At 38.5% G+C, this 26,300-nt stretch overlaps 2 protein-coding genes across 9 annotated transcripts; both read left to right on the top strand.

Annotated features, from left to right (window-relative positions):
- The first annotated feature begins 450 nt into the window (after positions 1 to 450).
- LOC113062169 (histone-lysine N-methyltransferase SETDB1-A-like) lies at positions 451 to 14,839 on the top strand. Of its 6 annotated transcripts, none has more exons than XM_026231804.1 (21): positions 451 to 474; positions 2,067 to 2,267; positions 2,349 to 2,539; positions 2,637 to 2,662; positions 2,849 to 4,253; positions 4,419 to 4,559; positions 4,665 to 4,869; positions 6,895 to 6,968; positions 7,047 to 7,237; positions 7,545 to 8,001; positions 8,406 to 8,658; positions 8,901 to 9,120; positions 9,410 to 9,774; positions 10,308 to 10,424; positions 12,654 to 12,823; positions 12,897 to 13,124; positions 13,245 to 13,292; positions 13,703 to 13,801; positions 13,887 to 14,071; positions 14,169 to 14,257; positions 14,454 to 14,839. In XM_026231804.1, exons 1-21 carry the CDS (start codon positions 464 to 466, stop codon positions 14,569 to 14,571), a joined length of 4,794 nt encoding a protein of 1,597 aa, XP_026087589.1. In that variant the 5' UTR covers positions 451 to 463; the 3' UTR covers positions 14,572 to 14,839. The 6 variants fall into 6 exon arrangements, with proteins under 6 accessions (XP_026087589.1, XP_026087588.1, XP_026087594.1 ...); XM_026231803.1 differs by having other exon boundaries at positions 8,403 to 8,658; XM_026231809.1 differs by lacking the exon at positions 451 to 474 and adding an exon at positions 615 to 920 and having other exon boundaries at positions 2,119 to 2,267; positions 8,403 to 8,658.
- Positions 14,840 to 15,318: 479 nt separating this feature from the next.
- Positions 15,319 to 26,083, top strand: LOC113062167 (dual specificity protein kinase CLK2-like). 3 transcript variants are annotated; one of them, XM_026231801.1, is made up of 13 exons: positions 15,319 to 15,467; positions 17,179 to 17,372; positions 17,948 to 18,203; positions 19,045 to 19,135; positions 20,031 to 20,097; positions 20,490 to 20,606; positions 20,775 to 20,941; positions 22,671 to 22,765; positions 22,874 to 23,003; positions 24,053 to 24,135; positions 24,492 to 24,571; positions 24,688 to 24,778; positions 25,063 to 26,083. In XM_026231801.1, the coding sequence occupies exons 2-13, from the start codon at positions 17,179 to 17,181 to the stop codon at positions 25,252 to 25,254; spliced, it is 1,563 nt and encodes a 520-aa protein (XP_026087586.1). In that variant the 5' UTR covers positions 15,319 to 15,467; the 3' UTR covers positions 25,255 to 26,083. The 3 variants fall into 3 exon arrangements, with proteins under 3 accessions (XP_026087586.1, XP_026087585.1, XP_026087587.1); XM_026231800.1 differs by having other exon boundaries at positions 19,042 to 19,135; XM_026231802.1 differs by lacking the exons at positions 15,319 to 15,467; positions 17,179 to 17,372; positions 19,045 to 19,135 and having other exon boundaries at positions 17,967 to 18,203.
- Positions 26,084 to 26,300: the final 217 nt, after the last annotated feature.

Here is a 26,300-nt window from a genome sequence, read left to right as displayed (position 1 = left end):
GTTGGTCTGGGCTTTTAGGGCAAATGATTGCTGAAAAACCCTGTATTGTTTTATATTTATATGTGTTTATATATATATATATATATATATATATATATATATATATATATATATATATATATATATATATGTATATATATATATATATATGTTTTATATTTCTCTATATTTCTGCATTAAGCTAAAAATGCTAAAAACCAATTGGTAATATGCTTTTCTTTTTTTCGAGAATTATATTAGCTAATATCTTTGTATATAAAATTATAATTGTACCATAAGCTACATGTTTATTAAAATAAACCTTCACATAATAAGTATGTTACTCAATTCTTTAATTTTTTTATCTGCAGAGTTCCATCCTAAACACAAACTGACTAATCAACTGTGCTTGGTTCATCCTTGCCGGCGCTGAGAAAAGTAACAGATGGCAAGTGCGATGGCTCTTCCATAAGCGAGTTTAACGATGAATTACAGGTGAAAAAAATACAAATAGAATCTTTAATGGCCATTTGATAGAATGCACACGTGGAGAAACGCGTTAAACTACAATAATTATCATTAAGCGTTTTGTGGGTGTGACTAATCCTCCCGCGTCAACGTGCACTGGACCAATCAGAATGTCTCTTGTAGACTCTGCGTCCACCATCACACAGGCGCAGTAACATTCTGGACATTGTTTCCCTCCATGCGGTTTTAGTTATTTTTATTTCGCGCTTTTTAGTTTTTCATATGATGGTTTAAGTTGTAGGCTATCTATAAAGACGCTTGCTTGCAGCACTTTGTGCTTTGCAGACAAATAAACTAGCGGAATAGTGTTTTGCTATAATACTGCAGCTGCGCGCTTTTTGCTTTGCGACTGTCTTCAGGATTCAAACATACTACAGCAGCTGGGAACTGGGGGAAAGTTGGGGAACTGGACAGTATGTATGTCACCTCACTTGTGTCATTATCTTGCTTTACGCTATTGCCATTGAAAAGAGTAGCCACATTTGATTTAGGCCTTAATTTTAGTCATATTAAAGGGAATGGAGTTATATAAATTATTGTTATAAGTTATTTCCTTTCGTTACAGTTCTTGATCTGTTAGTCACCCCGTTTGATTTGTCAATCAAGCGTATTGGCCATGTGTTAAGTGCTGGGCAAAATGCATCCTGCATTCACACTATGTGCCTGTTCAAAAATTGTTTATGTACAAATATATATGTTATGTAGAGAGGTTGTAAAAATGCTTAAACAACAACAATCATATAATATTCCTAGGATCCCAATGGGAATTTAAAAAAAATCCAAGTTATGGGCGTAGTTCACTCGAAAATGAAATTATCACATTACTTGATATATAGATCCTGACCACCAGTGAATGGGTGCCGTCAGAATAAGAGTCCTAACAGCTGATAAAAACATCACAAGTAATCCACACGGCTACATACCAGCAATTAACATCTTGTGAAGTGAAAAGCTGCGTGTTTGTAAGAAACAAATCCATTGTTAAAGTGTTTTAACTATAAAATGTTGCTTCTGGTTAAATAAAAGTCTATAATCCATAATAACTCTTCCATACCTTGTTGACCACTCTCAACAAATTTGTTTCGAACTTTTGGACAGTTTTAAGCTGTAAACATTGTTTAAAATTTGCAAATCTCTCTTATGATTTAGACAGGACTTTTTGACTAGAAAAAGCAATATTATGGAACACTTATATTTTAGCCTGAAGCAGTGATTTGAAGTTTTTTACATAAGGTGTTAGCTGATGGACTGGATTACTGTGATGTTTTAATCAGCTGTTTGGACTCTCATTCTGACGGCACCCATTCACTGCAGAGGACCCATTGAAGTACAAGTGATATAAATGTCTAATTTTCTCCAAATCTGTTCTGATCATATTATTTTTGAATACACTGAGGGTTAATTTTCAGCTATTTAAATTATTTGGGTCAACTATTCCTTTAAACAAAAAGTAATGCAAAACCTAAAAACAGGTATGTAGTGTGTGATGCACAACATGATATGAGCAAATCTAGAGCAGTAATTAACAGTTGGCCTTTTTCATTATGTTGCTCCAACAGTAAAGCCATGAGTAGCAAAAAAGATAATGATAACCTCCTCAAAATGACAAAGGATGACCTGCAGCGCTGGATCCAGGCAGAGGTGAACCGAAACCCTCATCTGATGCAGAGGCGTGAGCAACTTGCACAAGTTGAGGAGTGGGTGATGCAGAAGGAGAAGGATTCCACTTACACCTGTCTTCTGTACAGCAACGCTCATGAGTGAGTTATTGTGTTTTTTAATGATTGATGACAGTATCTCCAAATCACGGTGACCATTTGACTGTTTTGTGTTTGTATCAGGTCAGTCCTTGAGTGTGAGTCGGTGATGAAGGGTCTTTATGGAATGCTGGGATTGGAGTACCGAGACGAGGATTCGGAGGAGGAAGGAGGGGGAGAACCACTTGACTTCGTTCATATAACAAATGAAGAGAAGGATATAGAGGAAAATAGTCTCTTTAATGGAGATGATGTTGTCGTCATTGATCTGGGAGGTAAAATACATTTTAATGGAAACTGCTTGGAAATATTAATATTGTAAATGATGGCTTTGTAATGAAAAATCAAATACTGATGTTTTTTCTCTTTCAGCTGCCAAAGAAACCTTGGAACCAATGGTGAGAATGTTTATTTGGAAAATTTCGGTTATTTTGTGTTCCTTTTTTTTCCGTTCTGTATATTTTTTCCTTTTCATTTCATTTGCCTGTATTAATTATTTAGTCTTTTATTTGTCTGTCTTTTGTTCTGGATTTCGTTTTTCCATTCTTTCTGTGTTTTTGTTTGATTGATTCTTTTTCTTTTAGCTTGAAAAGGTGACGGTGGCCATTCAGAAGTCATCCAGACTCGTTCAGGACTTAGTCCATATTGTGAACAAAACCTCCTCCACAAGTGCTGTATCACCATCATCATCATCATCTGACTTCACCAAAAGACCCTCATTAACCTCGACCCCTGAGACCAGCTATTCTGAATCTGTCACATCAAAACTGGAAATACCTGAAAACTCTATTGCAATAGTGAAGACCGAGTCTCTATCAAGAGCACCTGAAATGTCCTCGCTTCTCAGCAATTCAGAACAAAACAAATCTATTGCCCATCAAAGGCCAGATCCTAAACCAACAATTAAGACTGAACCACAACTGGAAATGAGCATTTCAAACCAACATGAAACTGCTGCTAGTCTTAACTGTCCATCCTTAAAATTAATTAAGACTGAACCTCAATTGATAGCAGTGAGTCCTTCAGAAACTCCACAAACAATTTCCAGACCTAATTTTGGATCCATAGCAACAACAAAGAGTGAGCCTCAGTTGTTGGTAATAAAGCCAGAAAGGACTTCACCTCCAAGCATTTCAGTACCTTTCAAAATTCCATCAATTAAGACTGAACCCCAGCCGACAGCATTAACTCCTGAAACGTCTTTGCTTGAAAGTGATTTTGAACAGTCAAACAGCCTTAATTCAGATCACAAAGCAACATTTAACACTGAGCTTACGTTGCTGGCAGTGACTTCAGAAATCCCTTCATTTTCAGGCGACTCAGATCAAATGGAAACCGCTGCCAGTGACAATACAGCAACCATAGAGACAAACCAGACTGAGCTTGTGTCATTATTGCCGAGCAATTCTGAAGAAGCTGTTACTCTTACCAGACATGATTTGGAATCCACAGATGAGAACCAAAAGCCAAAAACATGGAGCAAATCTGCCAAACCCTCTGTGCCCACTTCAAGTCCAACAACTAGATTGAGATCTTCAAAAAACTGTGCACCTGGTACCAGCACTTCCTACCCACAAAAGGATACAACAAGGGCGTCATCGCCTGCAGATAGTATTAATGAACCCTCTGACACAGAGGACCTGTCTGCTAGTCCTGCTGACAGTGATTATGAACCCCCTGAATCACAATCAGACTCCTCGTCAGACAGTGATTATGAACCTCCTAAATCAAAATCAGACTCAATGATAGACCGAGATCATGGACCACCTAAATCAAAGCCAGAATCATTGATAGACAGAGATTATGGACCACCTAAATCAAAGCCAGAATCATTGATAGACAGAGATTACGGACCACCTAAATCAAAGCCAGAATCATTGATAGACAGAGATTACGGACCACCTAAATCAAAGGCAGAGTTATCAACAGACACGACTAATGATTCAAGCAGCAATAATGCTCCTGCAGAATCTTCCAGTCCTGATGAAAGTAAGCTTTATGTTTTATCTATATAGCTCATATCACAGTTTATTGACCCATGCTTTAATTGTGTTACAGATGTATCTGACCTAATCTGTTACGACTAACCTTGCATTATGGTTTTTGTCATAATGTAATGGCGGTATTTGTCCTCTGTCACTGACTCTGTCTTAGGTTCCAAGTCTTCATCCAGTGAGTCCTCCAAGCCTTCTCAAGAACATAAAGAAATCAAACTCAAAGTCGGCATGGGAGTTTTAGGGAAAAGGCAACACAACTTGTGGTGTAAAGGAACAGTACAAGAAGTCCAAACAGCAGGTAAAACTGACCTATTTTTGTAAATCCACAGTACATTAAAATGAAGGTGAAAATCTAATGGATTTGGTTGCAGTTATGACCAGTCTCCTCTTTCTTTCCTCTTAGAGGATGGCCTCAGATATAAGGTGGAGTTTAAGAGTGGTAAAGAGATTGTGCTGCCTGCTCATCATGTGGCCTCTCTGATGCCTGCCATGCTAAAGGATTTGTTTATTGGCTGTCGTGTTGTGGCCAGCAGCAAAGATGATGAAGGAAAGGCCTCGTTTAATGCTGCCGTGCTGGTTGAGCTTCCGGAGCGCAAGAATCGCATGAGGTGAATTTATGTTCAAGGGATAGTCCTCTTTTCCTCAGGTCATTTGTTTTGTTTAATATTTAAAGGAACACTCCGACTTTTGGGACTTTAGCTTATTCACAGTATCCCCCAGAGTTAGATAAGTCCATACATACCTTTTTCATTTCTGTGCGTTCTGTTAGTGTTATTTGAGGCACCCACTGCTAGCCTAGCTTAGCACAAAGACTGGATGTAAATGGATACTGTTAGCATAGTAATCCCAATAAGTGACAAAATAATGCAAACATTTTCCTATTTACATGTCGTGATCTGTATAGTCACAGCGTGTACAAATAACAAGGCTATATGAGACAGAGACCATTTTTAATCGTATAAATATTGAGAACTATATTCTCACTAGGCGTAGGAGCACAGCTAACGTTACTCGGGCGGAGTGGATACTTGGGCGGAGTGATTAGCGCAGCGCACAAGACGCGCTGTGGTGAGGAGCAGAGAGTTCGCTCAGAGTTGGAGAAATAGAGTCAGCAATTACTAGATAGTAAATTTATAGTGTACTATCATGGGTGTTTGCTGTATTGTAAAGAGCTGCGACAATAAACAGGGGAGACCAGGTAATACTATGATGTTTCATAGAATTCCAACCCAAAACGCTGACCTGATGAATCGATGGCTACTTGCTCTGGAAATAGATCCAAACACACCTGTAAACACCATCACGAAGTATTTCGTTTGCTCTGAACATTTTACTGTAGACGACTATTTTGAAAAAATGCAAGTTGCCACACGGACCATGAAACGTGTGCTAAAGGATACAGCCATCCCATCGATAATAAAGACAAGACAAATTGGATCACCTGTTGGTGCGGTAAGTGTTCCGTTATGTTTTGAGATGACTAACATAAGCCATACTGTAACAGTGCCATGCTAATGTAATATAACCTTAGTAGTGACACTATTACGTGAATGGGGCTCCGTGCATCCCCTTTATTGTTATTATTGTGTTGTCATGAACACACTGCTCGGGATCATTATAACAAAATCACTTACTTGGTGGACAGCTGACCATTAGGTTCACTCGACGTGGGGCGTTTCTTCCAGTTGATCTTGTCACAATGGAGAAAAAAAACGACAACTGCCGGGTATATTAGGGCAGAGAAATCTTCTGTGATAGTGACACAAATATTTTGATTGTCATCAAGCCTTGACATTGATGGCAATACCCGGTCCCATTCATTACAACAAAGGCATTCTGTCGGCATATGTTGGCATGTTCCACATAGACAGCACCAGTCTGTGTTCGTTCTGATTCTCCCTTCGACATCTTGTCTTACAGCTTCCAAAGTTTGTAACTCCTCGTCTGTGTATTCTGGCTCAAAACTATATGGTTCTGGATCTTGGTTTGATACACAGTAAAATTCCTCTGAGTCTGACAATTCCTCAAAGTCAGCCATGATCACGAGTCATGTCTAGCTAGTTAGTCACTTGTTTTGTTACGGAACGATCAACAAGGCGTCTCGTGTGCTGCGCTAATCACTCCGCCCAAGTAGCCACTCCGCCAAAGTAACGTTAGCTGTGCTCCTACGCCTAGTGAGAATATAGTTCCCAGTATTTATTCGATTAAAAATGGTCTCTGTCTCATATAGGCTTGTTATTTGTACACGCTGTGACTATACAGATCACGACATGTAAATAGGAAAATGTTTGCATTATTTTGTCACTTATTGGGATTACTATGCTAACAGTATCCATTTACATCCAGTCTTTGTGCTAAGCTAGGCTAGCGGTGGGTGCGTCAAATAACACTTACAGAACGCACAGAAATGAAAAAGGTATGTATGGACTTATCTAACTCTGGGGGATACTGTGAATAAGCTGAAGTCCCAAAAAGTTGGAGTGTTCCTTTAATGTAATGTCCAGGCTGTTGCATTTTGTTTTGTTTTCAATATTAGTATTTAAAAAGTGTCTTATTTTCTTTATTTTAGTCATATATGGCTTTGATATAATAACTAAATCCATAATATCTATTTTGTTAAATGTTGCTATCAGGTTCTTAGTGTTTTATGATGATGGCCAAGCAGCTTATCTGTCACTTCCGGACCTTCATCTAGTATGCAAACAATGTGAGAATTTCTTTCTTTATTACTCCATTTCAGCCAGAATGTAATTTAGATTTGTAAAAAAAAAATTTTCTTTTGCAGTGAAAAAGGTGTGGAAGGACATTGAAGATGAGACAGTTCAGTTGCAGGTTAAGGAATATCTTTGCATCTATCCCAACCCCATTGCTGTAGTGCTTCGCGTGGGGCAAGACACCAAGGCGATGCGGAATGGCCAGTTTGAGACTTGCACGGTACTCCAGTTGGATGGCAGCCTGATCCAGATCTGCTTTAAGGTGAAAATGAATCCAATGTGGGATGCTAGATTTCTCTGTGAACCTGGTACTCGTCTTTCATCTGCATTTAACAATTGATTGCCTTTATAGCAAGGAACATGAACAACAAAAGGTCCTTCATGGGACTGTCGCAGAAGTTCATTTCATACATTTTCTCTCACAGTCAACTCACTTAACCCCACTGACAGATTTTAGGAGATTCTGATCTTGGAGATAAAGTTGTTGTTGAATTTTGTAGGCTGTATCACATTGATTCACCAAAAGTTGGCCATTTTGATTCTGATATATGTGGTGTTCCTTTTTCCAGAAAGACAAGCAGAAAGAGTGGATTTATAAAGGCTCAGACAAGTTGGAACACATTGTAAATATCAAGGAACGTCTGGCTAAAGATAAACCACAAACCAAAACTTTACAGGAAACACAACATAAATTGCAACAACCGTCTCAACAGAAAACGCAACAACCACAGCAACAGAAAGCTCAACATTCCTTTCAACAGAAACCACATCTGCTGTCTCAAAAGGAAACGCAACAACCACAGCAACAAAAAGTGCAACAGTTCTTTCAACAGAAACCACATCAGCCGCCACAAAAGGAAATGCAACAACCACAGCAACAAAAAGTGCAATATTCCTTTCAACAAAAACCACATCTGCCGTCCCAAAAGGAAACGCAACAACCACAGCAACAAAAAGTGCAACAGTTCTTTCAACAGAAACCACATCAGCCATCTCAACAGAAAATGCAACAGCCTGCAGCTACAAGTAGACACTATGTGTTTCATGCACATCCTGCCTCTTTTATGCATGTTCCCAAATAGACATGTGCCAGTATTCAATTAAACCGTATTTTGGGATAATGAACATTATCGATATGACAAATATAAAATCCAGTATTATGTTATCCAAAAAACAAACAAAAAAACTATAGTTGTGTTCTTTTGCAGTTTAATCTCTTGAAACATTTGTTTTCATTATGCTTTTTTTTTTGTGTATTTTATTTAAATGTTCAAGTTTCTTTTTATTAAAAAAAGTTGAGACATTTAGGTGGACAGCACATTTTTATTTATCTTTTTAATTTTTTTTATTGAATACAATTCTGTCAAATTCTGTTCAGATATAATTGTGACATGAAAGTCTGACATCACATGCCCAACTCTGTTTAGCAGGAAATGCCACACCTCGGCACAACACTACCTCCACCTTGACAGCGGTTGCTTCAGCGACTGTTACTTCAACATCTGTCACCTCAGCAGCTGTTCGTCCTGTGCAGGCGACCCGACAATCTGATACAGTCACCAAAACATCCTTTATCATGCCACAAAAGATGATGTCAGCTGCTTTCCAGCCAAAGGTCATCCTCCAGAGGATGGCTATGCACACAATAAAATCTGCTATAGCAAAACGTACCTCAAATTTAAGGTGAGTACTGGACTTTTCCTGGTTAAAGGAATGGTTCACCCAGGCAATCCAAGATTTGTTTCTTCATGGGAACAGACTTGGAGAAATGTAGCTTTACATCACTTGCTCACCAATGAATCTGTTACTCTTGGATGGTTTAAGTGCGAATACATTTTCAGACAGTTTTCCTTTTTGGGTGAACTGTTTCTTCAATTATTGAATGGTTAATCACCAACCAAGTCATATTGGGCTCTATGTTCTAGAAGTTCAAAACGACCTGCCACTGATGAGGAAGAAGAGTGTGTTTCTGACGAAGAAGACAAAGCAGTTTCACAGCAACACTTGCATCATCGCTGTTCTCCAGCTTGTCTGGATGGGGTGAGACCGCCTCAAGTCGACATGCACCGTGGTCAAAATCCACTTCTTATCCCACTGCTTTTTAAGTTTAGGCGAATGACTGCAAGAAGGCGCATCGATGGAAAGGTGGGTGGTGTTTGAGGAAGTTTCGCCATTTGGCCTTAACTTTTTGAAAAAAAGTCTCTCTCTTAAGCTCACTAAGGTTGTATTTTTTAATAAAAAAAAAAATATAGGGAATATTGTTAAATATTACAAAGTGAAATTTTGTATTTGATTATATTTTAAAATGTCATATATTCCTGAGATGCAAATCAGAATTTTCTGCTTCTGTTACTTCAGCCTTCAGTGTCACCTGATTTTTCAGAAATGCTTATTTGTTGCTCAAGAAACCTTTCTTGTTATTTGCCCTCTTTAGGTGTTTTTCCATATCTTCTACCGTTCTCCATGTGGGCGAAGCCTGTGCGACATGCAGGAAGTGCAGGTGTACTTGTTTGAAACATGCGGTGACTTCCTTTTTCTGGAAATGTTCTGTATGGACCCATTTGTTCTTGTAAATCGCGCCCGACCTCCTTCCACATCAAGCAGCAAGCCTCACCTCTACCTGCCGGACATCTCCGATGGCAGAGAAGTGTTACCTGTGCCCTGCGTTAATGAAGTAGACAGCACGCTTGCTCCTAACATCAGTTACACCAAAGACAGAGTTCCAGCTCCAGGTGTTTCTATTAATACCAGCTCAGACTTCTTGATTGGCTGTGACTGCACAGATGGTTGTCTGGACAGGTATAGATTTTTGAGTCTGCATTTGTGTGGAATTTTTTTTGAAATTAGAGATGTTGCATGTTGTCCATTAATTCAAAAGATGCTTTAGACTAATGAGTCGTCATTTGCTAAACATGGACAAAAGTGCCATTTGGTATGGATGTCTGTAAGGCAAGACAGTAAAAGGGTTAGCCCTTGTTGAATTGAGTGTGTTGCGCCACTTTTTGCTTATTTGTTGTTGGTGGCCAATTTTTTTTAACCATTTTGACAAACCAGTTTGTCTGTGTACTGCATCTACCAATTCCTAACTGACAATCACAGTTCTTGTGATCATAATTTTTGAGGTCATAACCAAAATATGGTTTTCCAGATACTTTTTTTTTTTGGCTTGGAAATAATTATTTTGTAATAAATAATGAAGGGGCTGATAACTTGTTGTGATTTTAGATTACCAACAAGACATTATTTGTGTATATAACTTGGATTGAACATGGAACATTCCTGTTAAATTATGGAATTTGTTAGTAAACATTTTGTATTTGTATGTGTTACAGGTCAAAGTGTGCATGCCACCAGCTGACCATTGAAGCCACGTCCTTGCACAGTGGTGGTCCAGTGGACGTTAGTGCTGGATACACACATAAGAGGTTACCAGCCACCTTGCCAACAGGGTTAGAAATCACCTCTTGTCTATTTATGTCTTATTCTCGTCTGTTACAGCAATGGATTTGCCCCCCCCCCCCAATTAGTTGCAAAAGTTTGTGGTTAAAATGTTTCAAGCGTCTCTTATGTGCACCAAGAATGCATTCATTAGTATATCATAAAATGTATTTTAAAGCTGTGTAAGCCAAAGCTGAATTTTCAGCTTCATTACTCCAGTCTTCAATGTCACATGGTCCTTCAGAAATTAAATTTAAATTAAATTAAATTTATGCATTTAGCAGACGCTTTTATCCAAAGCGACTTACTGAGCATTCAGGCTATCAATTTTTACCTATCATGTGTTCCAGGGAAATCGAACCCCCAACCTACGCAATGCTTTACCACTTGATCTACAGGAACACAGAAATCATTATAATAAGCTGATTTATTAATATATGCTGATATCCTGAAACATTTCTGATTGTTTACCAATGCTGAAAACAGTTGATACAGGTGTATCCCAATAATTAGAATGTCGTGGAAAAGTTCATTTATTTCAGTAATTCAACTGAAATTATGAAACTCGTGTATTAAATTAATTCAGTGCACACAGACTGAAGTAGTTTAAGTCTTTGGTTCTTTTAATTGTGATGATTTTGGGTCACATTTAACAAAAATCCACCAATTCTCAACAAATTAGAAAATGGTGACATGCCAATCAGCTAATCATCTCAAAACACCTGCAAAGGTTTCTTGAGCCTTCAAAATGGTCTCTCAGTTTGGTTCACTAGTCTACACATTCGTGGGGAAGACTGCTGATCTGATTTTGTTGTCCAGAAGACAATCATTGACACCCTTCACAAGGAGGGGAAGCCACAAACATTCATTGCCAAAGAAGCTGGATGTTCACAGAGTGCTGTATCCAAGCATGTTAACAGAAAGTTGAGTGGAAGAAAAAAGTGTGGAAGGAAAAATAGGCACAACCAACCGAGAGAACCGCAGCCTTATGAGGATTGTCAAGCAAAATCGATTGAAGAATTTGAGTGAACTTCACGGAATGGACTGAGGCTGGGGTCAAGGCATACAGACGTGTCAAGGAATTTGGCTACAGTTGTCGTATTCCTCTTGTTAAGCCACTCCTGTACCACAGACAACGTCAGAGGTGTCTTACCTGGGCTAAAGAGAAGAACTGGACTGTTGCCTAGTGGTCCAAGTCCTCTTTTTAGATGAGAGCAAGTTTTGGATTTCATTTGGAAACCAAGGTCCTAGAGTCTGGAGGAAGGGTGGAGATAGCCCAAGTTGCTTGAAGTCCAGTGTTAAGTTTCCACAGTCTGTGATGATTTGGGGTGCAATGTCATCTACTGGTGTTGGTCCATTGTGTTTTTTATAAAAACCAATGTCACTGCACCCGATTACCAAGAAATTTTGGAGCACTTCATGCTTCCTGCTGCTGACCAGCTTTTTTAAAGATGCTGATTTCATTTTCCAGCAGGATTGGGCACCTGCCCACACTGCCAAAAGCACCAAATGTTGGTTAAATGACCGTGGTGTTGGTGTACTTGACTGGTCAGCAAACTCACCAGACCTGAACCCCAGAGAGAATCTATGGGCTATTGTCAAGAGGAAGATGAGAAACAAGAGACCAAAAAATGCAGATGAGCTGAGGCCACTGTTAAAGAAACCTGGGCTTCCATACCACCTCAGCAGTGCCACATACTGATCACCTCCATGCCACGCTGAATCGAGGCAGTAATTAAAGCAAAAGGAGCCCCTACCAAGTATTAAGTAAATGTACAGTAAATGAACATACTTTCCAGAGCCCAACAATTCACTAAAAAATTTGTTTTTATTGGTCTTATGAAGTATTCTGTTTTGTTAAGATTGGTGGGTTTTTGTTAAATGTGAGCCAAAATCATGACAATTAAAAGAACCAAAGACTTAAACTACTTCAGTCTGTGTGCATTGAATTTAAGTACATGAGCTTCTAAATTTTAGTTGAATTACTGAAATAAATGAACTTTTCCATCACATCCTAATTTGAGATGCACCTGTAAAAAAAATTTTTTTCAGGACTCTATGATGGATGGTAAATTCAAAAGTACATTGTTGAAATAATTTAAATATTTACCTTGCTGAATAAAAGTATCAAATTCTTTCAGAAAAGAAAGGAAAACTCACTAACCCCAAACTTTTAAACGGTAGTGTATAACCTTTCTAACCAGAAAAATGTCATTACACTTCCACTTGCATCCCTGTAGGGTGTATGAGTGTAACCCTCTGTGCCGCTGTGATCCGAGAACATGCAGCAACAGGCTGGTCCAGCACGGTCTGCAGCTGCGGCTGGAGCTCTTCATGACGCAGCACAAGGGATGGGGCATCCGCTGCAAAGATGATGTAGCCAAGGGCACATTCGTGTGTGTTTTCACTGGTAAGTGAACATACATTTGAGTTCTTTAAATGCAGCAAAATTCCTCCCATCACCTCCATCTATCTCCTCACAGGTAAAATAGTAAATGAAGACCGAATGAATGAGGATGACACCGTGTCCGGCAATGACTATTTGGCCAACCTTGACTTCATTGAGGGTGTGGAGAAACTGAAAGAGGGTTATGAGAGCGAGGCGTACTGCTCGGACACAGAGGTTGAAAGCAACAAGAAGACCATCACTATGAAAACAGGGCCGTTGTGGAAAAACACTCTCTACCAAGAAGACTCTAGCAGTTGTGAAGGTGTGTGGTGTGTCTGTGTATATATTCAACCTTATGACCATTTGAGCATGTTGGCCAAACAATTGCATGTCTTTTCACTTCTGTGTGCACGTTGAAATATTTTATGTTGCTTTTCCATAGAAAGAGAAGAACCTATGGAGCTGGACAAAGAACAAGAAGAAATGGAAGGTAAGATGCAGTGTTATATTAGTACTTTTTTTCTATACTAATAATGTTTTGAATTAGCTTTTATTTATATATTACCAATTTTAATTTAATTATTATTTTAATTTCTTTTTTATATATATTACTACTTGGGTTTAATTTATTTTTATTTCAGTTTTAGGTTTTAGTTTTTTATTATTTCCTGTTTACCATTTAGTAATTTAGTTCTTATTTCAGTTAGTTGCCAAGGCACCATTTCTAAATTGAATTTAGTTCAGTTTTCATCTAATATTTTTATTTCATTTCAGTTAAACATGTTTTTAATCTTCATGTTTTGCATGCTTTTTTGGTGATGGGAAAAGTACATAATTATTAGTAACTAATAAGACAGAATGAATGTGTTTTTTTTGTACCTGTCCTCTTTACCTGTTCAGTGAGTCGCACATCCTCGCATGAGAAAATACTATGCCATAAGCCACACAAAGCCTCTAAAGATGCTCAGGAGAAAGTGACCAACCAAATGAGAGAGAACGGTCCGTTTCCATTCTCTTGATTCAAAATTTCTGTTACTTATTTTAGTGAATTTGCTAATTCTATAATTTGTGTCTACGGGTCAAGAAACCTCAGGTTCAAAGCGTTGCTTCGCCAGAAAGTCAGTCCAGGGAAGAGTAACACCACTAGTAACCACGGAGAAAACGAGGACTGCTCTAACTGGCAACAACACCCGCAGACTGTTGAACGGCGAGGAGTCCTGTTACGTCATCGATGCGAGACAAGAGGGCAACCTCGGCCGCTTCATCAACGTAAGCTAAACTTTTTGATTTTGAAGAAAAAGCTTGTAAATATTAATCATGTTCTTTGTTTGTTTTTTTACTGTTAATTCTGCATCTCTCTCTACAGCATAGCTGCAGTCCGAATTTGTTTGTTCAGAACATCTTTGTCGACACACACGACCTACGGTTTCCATGGGTGGCATTCTTTACCAGCAAGTCAGTGCCTTGATTAAAACCAGCTCGATTTTCTATTACAGAAACTGAAGTTTTACTTAAAAATGAGTGGTTGAGCTAAGTTTTATTTGGAAACTCTTGCGATTTTTAATCTTGTTTTTATAAAACACTTTTTATTTGTAAATGTTATATTCAGAAGGTTGTCTAATTCTGTTTTCCTCTGATCTCTCTTGACCAGGCGCGTCAGGGCGGGGACAGAGTTGACGTGGGATTATAACTATGAGGTTGGCAGTGTGGAGGGGAAGGTTCTGCTCTGCTGCTGTGGTTCTCTGCGGTGCACAGGAAGGCTGCTCTGATATACTGCTCTCAACAAAAAACACTAACACTTTAATAGAGGTGTTAACCTTGTAAACAGTTTCACCAAGCCATCAGAAACATAGCTGTGTCTCTGCTCTGAAAGAGCATTCCAATCATGACCCCTGGAACATGAAAAGAAGAATAAAATATATTCAAGTTTGTGTTGTTGCTTTTAATGTGTTGTTTGTTTTATTGTTATTAACCTCTACAAGTATTGTTAATCGCTACTTATACGATGTAAATAAAATTAGCAAATATCAAAAATGACTTTTTGTGTCATGTTTGTCTTGTATGTAAATTATTTAAAGTTAAATGTACAGGTAAAAAAAAGCCAAGTATGAAAAATACTATTAAAATAAAATCACATTGGGGGAGGGGGAATACATTTTTCTCTTATGATAAAATTATATGTGTAATATAAACAATTGTCTACTGTGGTAGTCTCACTGTAGTATCAAACATAATAAAATAACTACAATCATTATTACTTTAAAATAAAAAAAGCTGAGTCGCTTTCAAATATAAGAACATATTTCAAATATTTGGCCAGGACTCCCTGGTAGAAGAGATTTTTATCTCAAGGGATTATTCCTGGTAAAATATGGGTTAAATAAAAAAAATTAAAGAAGCTGTTTTTAATTTTTTCTTTTTTTTTTGTGAGGACATTGTGGTTACTGTTACTTGGTTACTGCACTTTTTGGGGATCATCATCACGGAATAAATAAATATTGCGTTGTTTACGTCGGATGTGCAAATAGCACGCGCGCGTATATAGACGGTTGGAGGAGGGACCGGATGTTGTTTTTTCTTCATTGGGCCCGAGTAAGAAAATCGGAGGCGAAGCGTCAACACGGATTTTCTTTGGGATAAACGGACAGGGCTGGCTGCTAAGACGGTGATTACAAAACATATTTTTTACTGTCTAACACTTTTGGCCCCAATCAGAGCCGAATTACCCACGAACGAGCATCTGAGAAATGGCCCGTTGAAGATTAGAAGATCTCAAAATGGCCGTCGACGCGAAGAGCTGCTAGTCAGCTAGAAAAATATTATATTTATCTGTTGTTCTCAAACGTTACGATGCCATGTAATTGATCGACATTGCTGCAAATTTTATAAAAATAGACGACTAATAAATTGATTCCCTGCTGTTACAATGTAAAATAAATCGTGATGAAAAACAACTTAAGCTAACGTTAGTTGGTTAACATATCCATTCGTTTCTGAGAAAATGTCGTTAAATAAAATCTGCTCACGTTCATTACTACCGTTCATTTCGAGGTTCTTGGTATTTCCTTAACGTTACTTGTTACACATCTCGGTCTGCGTCTTCTCTAAATATAGAAGTTGTCTCGAATAACTGGGTCTTGATATATTTAGAGGCATGATTTATTCATTATAGACCAGTTTAGGACCAGCACAAACCAGCTCAAAATAGCATCCCAGCTTCAAATCATCCCTAATTTTTTTTTTCATCCCTAATTTTCAATATACACTTCGATGCATCTTTCGATGCAGATCGCAGTGGCCCATTATTCAGTATTGCTTAACACTAACGTGTGTCAACCGTACAATAGAAAATAACGTGGCAAATTTGATTAATTAAAATCTCTGATTTCCCCATGTTAAATTAACGTCTCATTCTGTCTGTCCTTCAGGTGATTTAAGATCTGTTCTAGACCTGCCTCTATAAACTGCCCACATATGGGATTTTTAAAGTATTTTTTAAACACTCTTGTCCCTGGGTAAATAATAGTGTAAAAACCTAAGATGGTTGTTTGCTTTTTCCTCTTTATACTCATTATTGATTAGATTATATGTCTGAATTATAGAAATTTTCCAGCATGTGAAAAGCTTACTATCTTAACTATTATTTATTTTAATTTTTTAGAAGAAAATAATACAAAATAGTAGTTCTGCTCACCCCCTCTATTTTTGTGTGTGTGTGTGTGTGTATGAGCATAACTAGTCTGTGACTTTATAAATGTGTGTCAGGGTTCCCTACTTAAACAGAATATTGTTAAAATGTGTTTTGTGTTCTTGTCTTGCTTAAAATATGCTGTTTAAATATTCATGTAGTTCAGCTTTTACTTTTAAGATATTCCGATGTCCATTAAAAAAAAAGGGTGTGTATATAAATCAATTTTCTGCGTATTTATCATCATATATGATAAATAGAGAATCGGCTTAAAACACATCTCTTCCATCTTTATTTGACCCTCTAACTTTAACACTCACTATTCTAATTCTATTCTTTAAAAAAATCTAACTACCTTTCTAATCTTTTTGTATTCTATTTTCTTTTCATTTACTATGCAATTGTATATGTATGTGTGTGTGTGTGTATGTGTAAAGACCTCTAACTAGCTTGCTCTATTCTTTTATTTTTTTATTCTATCTGTTTTCTTTTTATTTATTATATTAGTTAAAATCCCATGCTACGTGTACTGTGTTAACCTAACTGAGACTTGTTATAGCACTTATATATCATTGCTCTTTTTGTTGTTTTTGATTGCTTCCACTGTCTTCATCTGTAAGTCGCTTTGGATAAAAGCGTCTGCTAAATAAATAAATGTAAATGTAAATATATGTTGTATCTTGTGCAGATGCCACACTCCAGACGGTACCCGTCCTCGGAGAGGGCCAGCCACTGCAGCTACCAAGATCGTTATCGGGAGCGGGACAGAGATCGAGGAAGAAGACCTCGGCATCGCCGCTCACCGACGTTCTCTTCCAGCAGTGAACGGGAGAGGAGGGGGAGAGGACACAGACAGAATCCCGGCTATGCCCGATCCAGGAGGTACGATCATGTCCTGGAAGCATTGACCCAACTTTCATTTTTTACCAATGCTTGATGCCTTACACTGCTCAAAAAACACAAGCTGATAGCAGTTGTTTTTAAGGAAAATTATTGCAATAGTAATATTTACTTTTTTGCATACTCCGTAATAATAACGATAATAAGCTTGCTTTTTAATATACATATTAGGTAAGAGAAACTGTTATTTTTTATTATTAATCACTTTTTTCCCCCAAATAAATTGCTATTTGATTAACACATGGTACATTTATTGTATTAAGTAGTTCTGCATGAGATGAAGTCTCTTTTTGGATTTCTCAGAAATCATTTTTCAGATGTGAATATCCTCAATATATATATATGCAACATTCACCACTGACTTTATTTGCAATCAAAATGGTGAATGTTTAAACCTGAAAACATGATAAAGTCCTTATTATTTTGCAAAGGCAGCTCTAATATATTTAGTTATAACTTAAGGAATATTGATTAAAAAACAGCAAGTAGCCTATGCAGTGATTACCGAAATCATTCTGTGATTCTGTAGTGTTAAATGGCACTTCTCTTCTCTTCAGCTACGACAACCGCTCTTCAGACCGCAGGCCTTACGACAGACACTACGGCGAGAGCTATCGGCGCCTGGACCACAGCCGCGAGCGGGACAGGGAGCACAGGACGCCGAGCAACTACTACTCCCGCGACACCTCGCCCAGCTACGACTACCGCCGGGGCCGCGATCGGGACCGTGAGGACTCGTACCGGAGGAAAGGCAGCAGGCGTAAGCACAAACGAAGGCGGCGTAGAACCAGGTCCTATAGCCCATCGTCCTCGGTGAGTACTTCAATACCCAAGCCTGCTCTTTCCCTCCCCCAAATCCTTTCTCCCATCTCTACCTCTCCACGCTCCTTCCTTTCTTTCTTTCTCCATAACGCTTCTCTTTTCCACAGCCCCAGGATTTGGTAAGTATGAACTCCTTTGTTTTATGTTCTTTTTTTGGTTGACGTTTTGTCTTTTTTTAATAGTGATAGTCCAAGTGTTGGCTTTCAGTGTTAATAATCAAATTAGCCCCATCTGTAGCATTATAGTGAGGCTCTAGTAGTAAATAGGTTTGTTGGGAGTGCCTCCATAATTAATATCTGATATCCATTCTTTATCTTGTTCTGTCTACTCACCTATATAACTCTTTCACACAATTTAGATGTTTTTAAAATGAAAGCATATAAAGTTATTTAATAATTTCAGCTCTTTTTAATTTGATTTCCAGTCTTCCAGTAGAGCAATCTTTTGCTTTGGCTGTAATAGCTGTGAGTTAGCAATGCCTTTACTCATGTGCACTTCTATGAGTAAATGTTGATGCAGGTTGCTTTTTGTGACTTTTTGTCAGGGTTGCTAGGCAGAGGGATGAGGGGGTGTATGAAAGCAAGCAAGAAGGGAGGGGTAAAATGTTATCTTTGACTTGATCCCTTGCACTATATCCCTATCGTTATATATATCTCCTCACGTGGTGTCAAACGAATCGCCCCATGACCACCAAACCTACCTACAACAACTTCAACACTGCTCATCTTCGACGCCGTGGCTACGGCTGCCCCCCTCCACTCACCCCGCTCCACCCACCTCCCCTCCTCCCTCTGCGACCTCTGACCTGTGACCCTGGCTGGGGCCGAAGCAGCGGAGTGACAGCGGGACACAGGCGCTGTGTGTGAGGGACGACGAGGAGGGTCACCTGATCTGTCGGAGTGGCGACGTCCTGCAAGAGAGATGTACACACTGCCACTACTACTACTCCTCTACTCCTATATCGTAACCTTTCTCCCTATCAGTACCAGCACACAGCAGACACACACAGGGGAGGGCAGGAGGTCATGATCATGATGTTGGTGGTGATGATACTGCCTTAGAATGTTCTCCCCTTTTGCCGGAACAGGCAAGGGGGAAGGCATGTCCAACATGTCTTTTAGTAGCTCCTTTATTTATTCTTTTCAATGGGGTTGGGCTGTTTGTGTTGCTGTGTGAAAGAATTATGCTCCTTTTTTTAATTCTTGACTGCCAGCTTCCCAGATTTAGCTTTTCCACGTCTCCATAATGTGCGTTTTATTCTGGTCTTGCTGCAGCATTTAGCTGCATCAAGATTCACATCGCGCCTACATCGTATGCTGTCGATCAATCATGTGATTGCTCTGTGACATTCGCACTATTTCCCGAGTGACTATGCGTGTCATATTTCATAAAAGATACAGTAATTTGTAGTTTTCCAATTGACTTAAAGCAATCCCGTAGTTTTAAAATAATTTAGTTAAACTTTATCTAATTAAGGCCACTTGAATGTCCACGTCGGGCAATTATTTTTCCTTTTTTTTATTAGAAATGCAGATTTAATTCAATTGAATTAGAATTATTTAATTAGATTTGAAATTAATTTAGAATTTTCTTTCTCTTGGAAAAACTGTTTACTTTATTCCTTTCGAATGTGTGCATATTGACACTTGTCCGTTTTTATTTTTTTTTAAGGTTAACCCAAATAAATAGTCAGTTATTGTTACAAATGTGATTCTAGGAAGCTTGTTTAGGATTTGTCTTTAAATGTGCTGTCTAATTGCTCTCTTTACATCTCCCCTCCCCTTTCTCTACGTCTTTCTCCCTCTATTTGTCTCTTAGATGAGATTGTCAGCACTTTGGGTGAGGGCACATTCGGGAGGGTGATGCGGTGTATTGATCATCGCAGGTGAGCGTCATCTCTTAGCCATCAATCAGTTGCTTTATTACAAAACCAGCATGGGTGTGAACTTCAAATGAAAAGTGTTGCTTGGCTGTTAAAATGTCTGTGTAGCTGTTAGGCTGAGAAATATTTGCTCTTGGGGCCAGGAAATGTAGTGTGTGAATATTATAGGCAGCAAGAAAAGCAAGGGCTTGTAGGCTTATGTTTCCTTTAAGAACATGTTCAGTACCATCTCTTCCCAGTGCTTTTATTGCTCTATAGTGAGCATTTGATAATCAGTTTTAATTGTCTCTTTACAACAAACAAGACTTCTGTTTACTGCATTCCCGTCAAAGTAGTTCATTTCAACTACTACTTCCACAAGACTGAAAATGTGTATGCTCTTCTGCTTGGTTAAGGGGTGGAGCACATATCGCTCTGAAGATCATCAAAAATGTGGAGAAGTACAAAGAGGCTGCCAGGCTGGAGATCAACGTACTGGAGCGAATCAATGAGAAGGATCCTGAGAATAAGAAGTGAGTTTGGATCACAGTCTTTTCAAAATTAACAGAAATTCAGCATGTTTGGATTAATTGTACATGCAGTACTTAAATTATAGAGCATCTACATGCAGTCTTAACAAAAACCACTGTATTGATAACTTAAACAATATTGTCTTCTTTTCTGTGTTTCTCGATTCTTAGTCTGTGTGTGCAGATGTTTGACTGGTTCGACTATCATGGCCATATGTGTATCAGTTTTGAGCTGTTGGCTCTCAGCACTTTTGATTTCCTCAAAGAAAACAATTACCTGCCGTACTCCATTAGCCAAGTGCGTCATATGGCCTACCAGATCTGCTTAGCTGTCAAGTGTAAGTAAACGCACTTTTCAAAAATCATATTGAAGTTGGAATGAGAGTTTTTCACAGATAATGCAGATGTTGCATAGGGCTGTCGCGGTTAAGAAATTTGCCCTGCGATTATTATGGGTGGCTCAATGGCGCGATATGCGGTATTACCGCCGTTTTTTTTTTTTACATGCCTAATTTATCCTGATTTTGCTGCATACAAAGCTCTATCGTTGAGTTATGTATATTTGCATATATTGTTGCTTTTTTAACTGACAGAGAGAGACATTTTAAAACATTTTGTTTGTTGTTAAATGCCAAACAGCAACAAGAACAGGTGTTTTCCCAAATTAAATCAATTCTAACATGTATTGCACATATTTGCGCGCGACTTTGGACGGCAGTGGAAATCTAGACTGATTATCGTGCCACCACTGGCTCACCAGGACAGTGGATTCGCGAGGAGTAGATGCACTCCTCAAGCAGAAAGCGTGTGAGCATGTTATCTGCTCACGCTCTCTTGGGTATGGGCACTGACGCGGAGGTTGTCCGTGACTTCAGCAGGTATGGTTGTTACTTTCACGGCTGTATTTTACAGATTTCGCAAAGGCTTCAGCTACTCCTAACTGTCGGCCGGTCTCAGCTGTTCTTTTTGATGTTGCTCCACGACCTCATGCTTGAGGGGACAGCTGCGCTGGATGACGGGACAATCTAAAACGCTTACCGTGAACAACACTTAACATGGCTTAATGTACTAAGACAGTGATATTAACAGACCAAACTCACAAAAAAAATCATACTAATAAAGTATATTATCTATAAAAAAATTAGATGAGCCCTGAATATGAATGCAACTCGTTTAATAACACGTTAAGCCTTTTCCTCCCATAGAAAAGTTATAAGAAAACGCTTAATGTGGCTTAATGTACTAAGACAGTCATTTTTTAAAACCAAGCTCACTAAACATTATAATAAAGTATACGATGTACCAAAAAACAACAACAAAAAAAAAAACAGATGATCCCTGAATATGAATGCAAGTCATTTAATAACACGTTAAGCCTTATGATGGTTTTCTATGAGAGGAAAAGGCTTAACTTGTTATTAAACGTGCTGAATTCATATTAAGGGATCATCTGATTTTTTATAGATACTTTATTAGTATGATGTTTAGTGAGTTTGGTCTGTTAATATCACTGTATTGGTACATTAAACCATGATGACCTCAAATTAGATGTATTGCCGCATCACAGGAACCTTTTTTGCAGCAAATTTTGCGTATCGGCTCATCTATATTCGCTGGCTCGCCCTTTTCATTGGCTTGAAAGCCAAAATGTTCCCAAACTGGCGACGTGACATTAGGTTTTGGGACGAGATCGAGCACCTCCCATCGTTTTAGCCGACCTATTCAAAACAAACGAAGCTCCATACAGCTACAACGGCTCGCGAGAAAATTACAGTCGTAACCATATTGTATCATTAATTTATTTAACATTGAATGCACAGTGACAAATTGAAAAAAAACAAGAAGGCTACAGCCTCATAAAAAAAAAAAACTGAACACTGCGGTTGCCGCGTTTTCTGCAGTTGCTATCTTTCCTCTGCGGTTTGCTTGTCAATAGTGCGGTATTGCAATATTGCGGTTATCGCGACAGCCCTAATGTTGCACTCCATTTGGCATGCATTAAAGGGCAGGTCCTGTATAATATTATTTGTAAATATGCCGATTTGGTCTGTTTCTCCTTATTTGCAGTTTTGCATGAAAACAAATTGACCCACACAGACCTGAAACCAGAAAACATCCTGTTTGTCAACTCTGACTTCACAATCACATACAATGTGGAGAAGGTGAGGAGTTTCATTAGCTTTAAACCAAACCAATATTTTTCTGTAAGTTGACATCGTGTATCAAAACCCCCATTAGCTGACCACTAATATAGATCCTCTCTTTGGTAGAAGCGAGATGAGCGTACTGTGAAGAACACGGCAGTGAGGGTGGTGGATTTTGGTAGCGCTACATTTGACCATGAGCACCACAGCACCATTGTTTCAACCAGGCACTACAGAGCACCTGAAGTTATTCTAGGTAAGGATGATGATGCCAGGTGGCTGTCCAAACATGTTGTTTGAGCAATACACAGCGTCCTGGACATAAATTTGAATTCTAATCACTGGTGGTGTTAGCATATACATGACAAGACTAGAATGAGTTAATCACTGCAGCAACGCAGATTAGCTTCTTCCTTTCCACCACAAAGAATTTAATTAGAGCCAGCGAGAGACCACGGTGACTTCAGCAGACTGCAGGGAATTGTCCAACGTAAGACTGGTTGCCATGAAAGCTGACACCCATCCTTAATCTCTTCTGAAATAATCTGTTATGAAGTATGTGTCTTTGCTGTCAATATAAATGAGTTAGTAGAGGGTGATCTTATTTATATGTGCACTACCTTTAAATATATTGGGGTCGGTAAGATTTTTAAACATTGTCTCTTATGTTCGCCAGGGCGGCATTTATTTATTTAAATTGTGAAATTATAATTTATAATGGCTGTTTTCTATTTTAATTTATTTTAAGATGCACGTTATTTCTGTAATCACTGAGCTGAACTTTCAGCGTCATTACTCCAGTCTTCAGTGTCACATGATCCTTCAGAAATCATCCTAATATGCTGATTTGTTTCTTATGAAACATTACTTAGTTAAAATCAGTGGTGCTGCTTTAGTTTTGTTTATTGGAAAAAAATGCATTTTTTACCAAATTCTTTGAATAGAAAGTTTTTCTTTTCTTTTTTGTAATTATTTGAAATAAATATTTTCTGGCAAATGCCTCTACTGTCACTTTTGATCAATTTAATGTGTCCTTGCTTAATAGAAGTATTCATTTCTTTAAAACAAACAAACAAAAAAAATGTACTGACCTCAAACATATTCAGTGGTAATGTATTTGAATAATTCACCTACAATCATTGCAGAGAATTATACTTGAGATGAGATTTTAGCAGTTTTCGAGCTGAACAGTGTGCACACTTGCTGCTGACTGAATGTACTGTAGACAAGTTTGATGCATTAACATGATGCCACCATTCAATGACTCTATAACTCAATGTTATACCAAATGTTTTTTTCTTGTAGAATTGGGCTGGAGTCAGCCGTGTGATGTGTGGAGTATAGGCAGTATCATCTTTGAGTACTACCTCGGCTTCACTCTTTTCCAGGTACAAAACCTAGCCTAACTACTTCCTTTTTCCCCCACCTTTCTGAGTCATGACAGCAGGTCCACACAGTCTACCTCTCTTATTTATGTTCACTAAGCAGCTTAAGATCAGGTAGACTCTAAGGGTCACATGTGTCCACGTACGCACACTAAAGCCAAACACCTGTTATTAACCCTTTGACCTCAGATGCGCTGACTAATGTTCTCTCTTCCTCAAGCACGCACCGATCTCTGTTTAGGAACATGTCATACCTGTATTGTAAAACCCACCAAAAATGTGTAGCAAGAGTCTAAAATGTGCGAAGAATCTAAATATGCAGTGCTCATCGATCTGAATTTTCTTTTTTGATGTCACAGACTCATGACAATCGGGAGCATTTAGCCATGATGGAGAGAATTTTGGGCCCTGTTCCATCCCGTATGACTCGTAAGACTAGGTAAGTGGTTGATGCTAGTAACTGTCAGTTTTCTGAAAAAGCATAGTTTACATGTCATTCATTCTTGCATGCACAGCAGTTTGTGCTACGTACATGATCTTTTCTCCATCCCATAGGAAACAGAAATACTTTTATCGTGGACGTCTGGACTGGGACGAGAACTCTTCAGCAGGACGATACGTCAGAGAAAACTGTAAACCTTTACGGGTAAGTAACAGACTGGATATTTAAGTCTTCTGATTCAACCTTTGCTTCCCCTTTTTTTTTTTTTTTTTTTTTTTTTAATAAATTTTTTACATGTATACAATTTTGTGCAATTAAAAAAACAAAAAAATTTATTGTAAAACTATAGACTTTATTAACTTTATTACTAAAGTTTTGATTTATATACATGACCTTATTTGGCCTGGAAAGCAAATGTAATCGTGTATAGTGGATCTAAATTTGTTTTAGAAGTAAGTTAATGTTCTCATCTTTCTTGTCTCTCTCAGAGATATCTTCTGTCTGAAGCTGAAGAGCATCACCAGCTCTTCGATCTAATCGAGGCCATGCTGGAGTACGAGCCGGCGAAGCGTCTCACTCTGGCTGCAGCCCTGAGACATCCTTTCTTTCAGAGCACCATCAGCAGCGCCGACCAGAGCTCCGGCAAGAGCTGGGAGGGCAACCGCGACATCAGTCGGTGACGCTGACATTTGTCTTCAACCAACATCTCTCTCTGTCTTACGCCAAAAAAAAAAAAAAACCTGAGGACTCACATGCCAAGAAAGATACCATGGAGCTGAACTGACATGGCATGAAGTTTTATAGTGTTAGAGAAGCAGAAGCATATGATTTCTCAGTCATCTTCCCATGATGTGAGGACCGCTCCGTGTGCAGCGGGACAATGTGAGGAACTGGGCACTCCTAGTAAACCCTCCAGCTTGTATGCGATTGATTGGACATTTGGAGGGTTTTTGAATAAATATGCCCTTCAAGTTCAGTTCTTCCAGCCAGTTGTGGCTAATGGTATTGTTGGAGAGCCATAAACGGAAAAATTAATTTGTTGGGGGGGAAGCATTAACGTTACACTCCATTTGAGAAAATAACTGACAAAACAAGCATCACTGTTACAATATAGTTATTTTTGGGCAAATCCGTTTAGTGCATTTTAGCTCTTAGCTGATAATCGCAGATGCATTATAACACACACTGTTTGTATTCAGTTCAATTCAAACCATGTATCAGAGCAGCAGTGTTCTGGTGATTGTGTCACTCAGCACACGTTTACAGTATTTATTTAGTTATCCGGATGTCTCATTTTGTGTCTTTGTATGGATTTGACTGTACAAATTTGTAAATACGAATAAATATGTTATGACTATTGAATAAAAGGCCTATCTGTTTGCTTGCTGTGAATGTGTTTTCACAGTGGCTCTCCAGGCAAAATGTTTTTACAATCAACGTTCTTGTAATGTCGTTTCTATATGGACTCTGTGTGCAGATGATATTCTGAATTAAACTTTTGCCACTTGATTGGGAGTTAGTGCAGTGCTTTAGCTTGAGTTGAATGCTGTGAAACTCTTGTCTTCTGCACTTTATCGTCCTTAGGCTTTACAACTCTGTTACAGAAAACAGAGAATTTGCAGTTTTCTGTGGCCCTTAAGCACATCCCTCTGGTTTATTTTGATGCCCTTTGCATTTAAATGAATAGTTTACCCAAAAGTGAAAATTTACCCCCAGTTTTGGATAA

This window comes from Carassius auratus, chromosome 44 (genome assembly GCF_003368295.1).
Source record: "Carassius auratus strain Wakin chromosome 44, ASM336829v1, whole genome shotgun sequence".
In the NCBI taxonomy this organism is placed as follows: domain Eukaryota; kingdom Metazoa; phylum Chordata; class Actinopteri; order Cypriniformes; family Cyprinidae; genus Carassius; species Carassius auratus.
The sequence above is the reverse complement of the archived record's forward strand: the minus strand, read 5'-3'. Positions and strand labels throughout refer to the sequence as shown.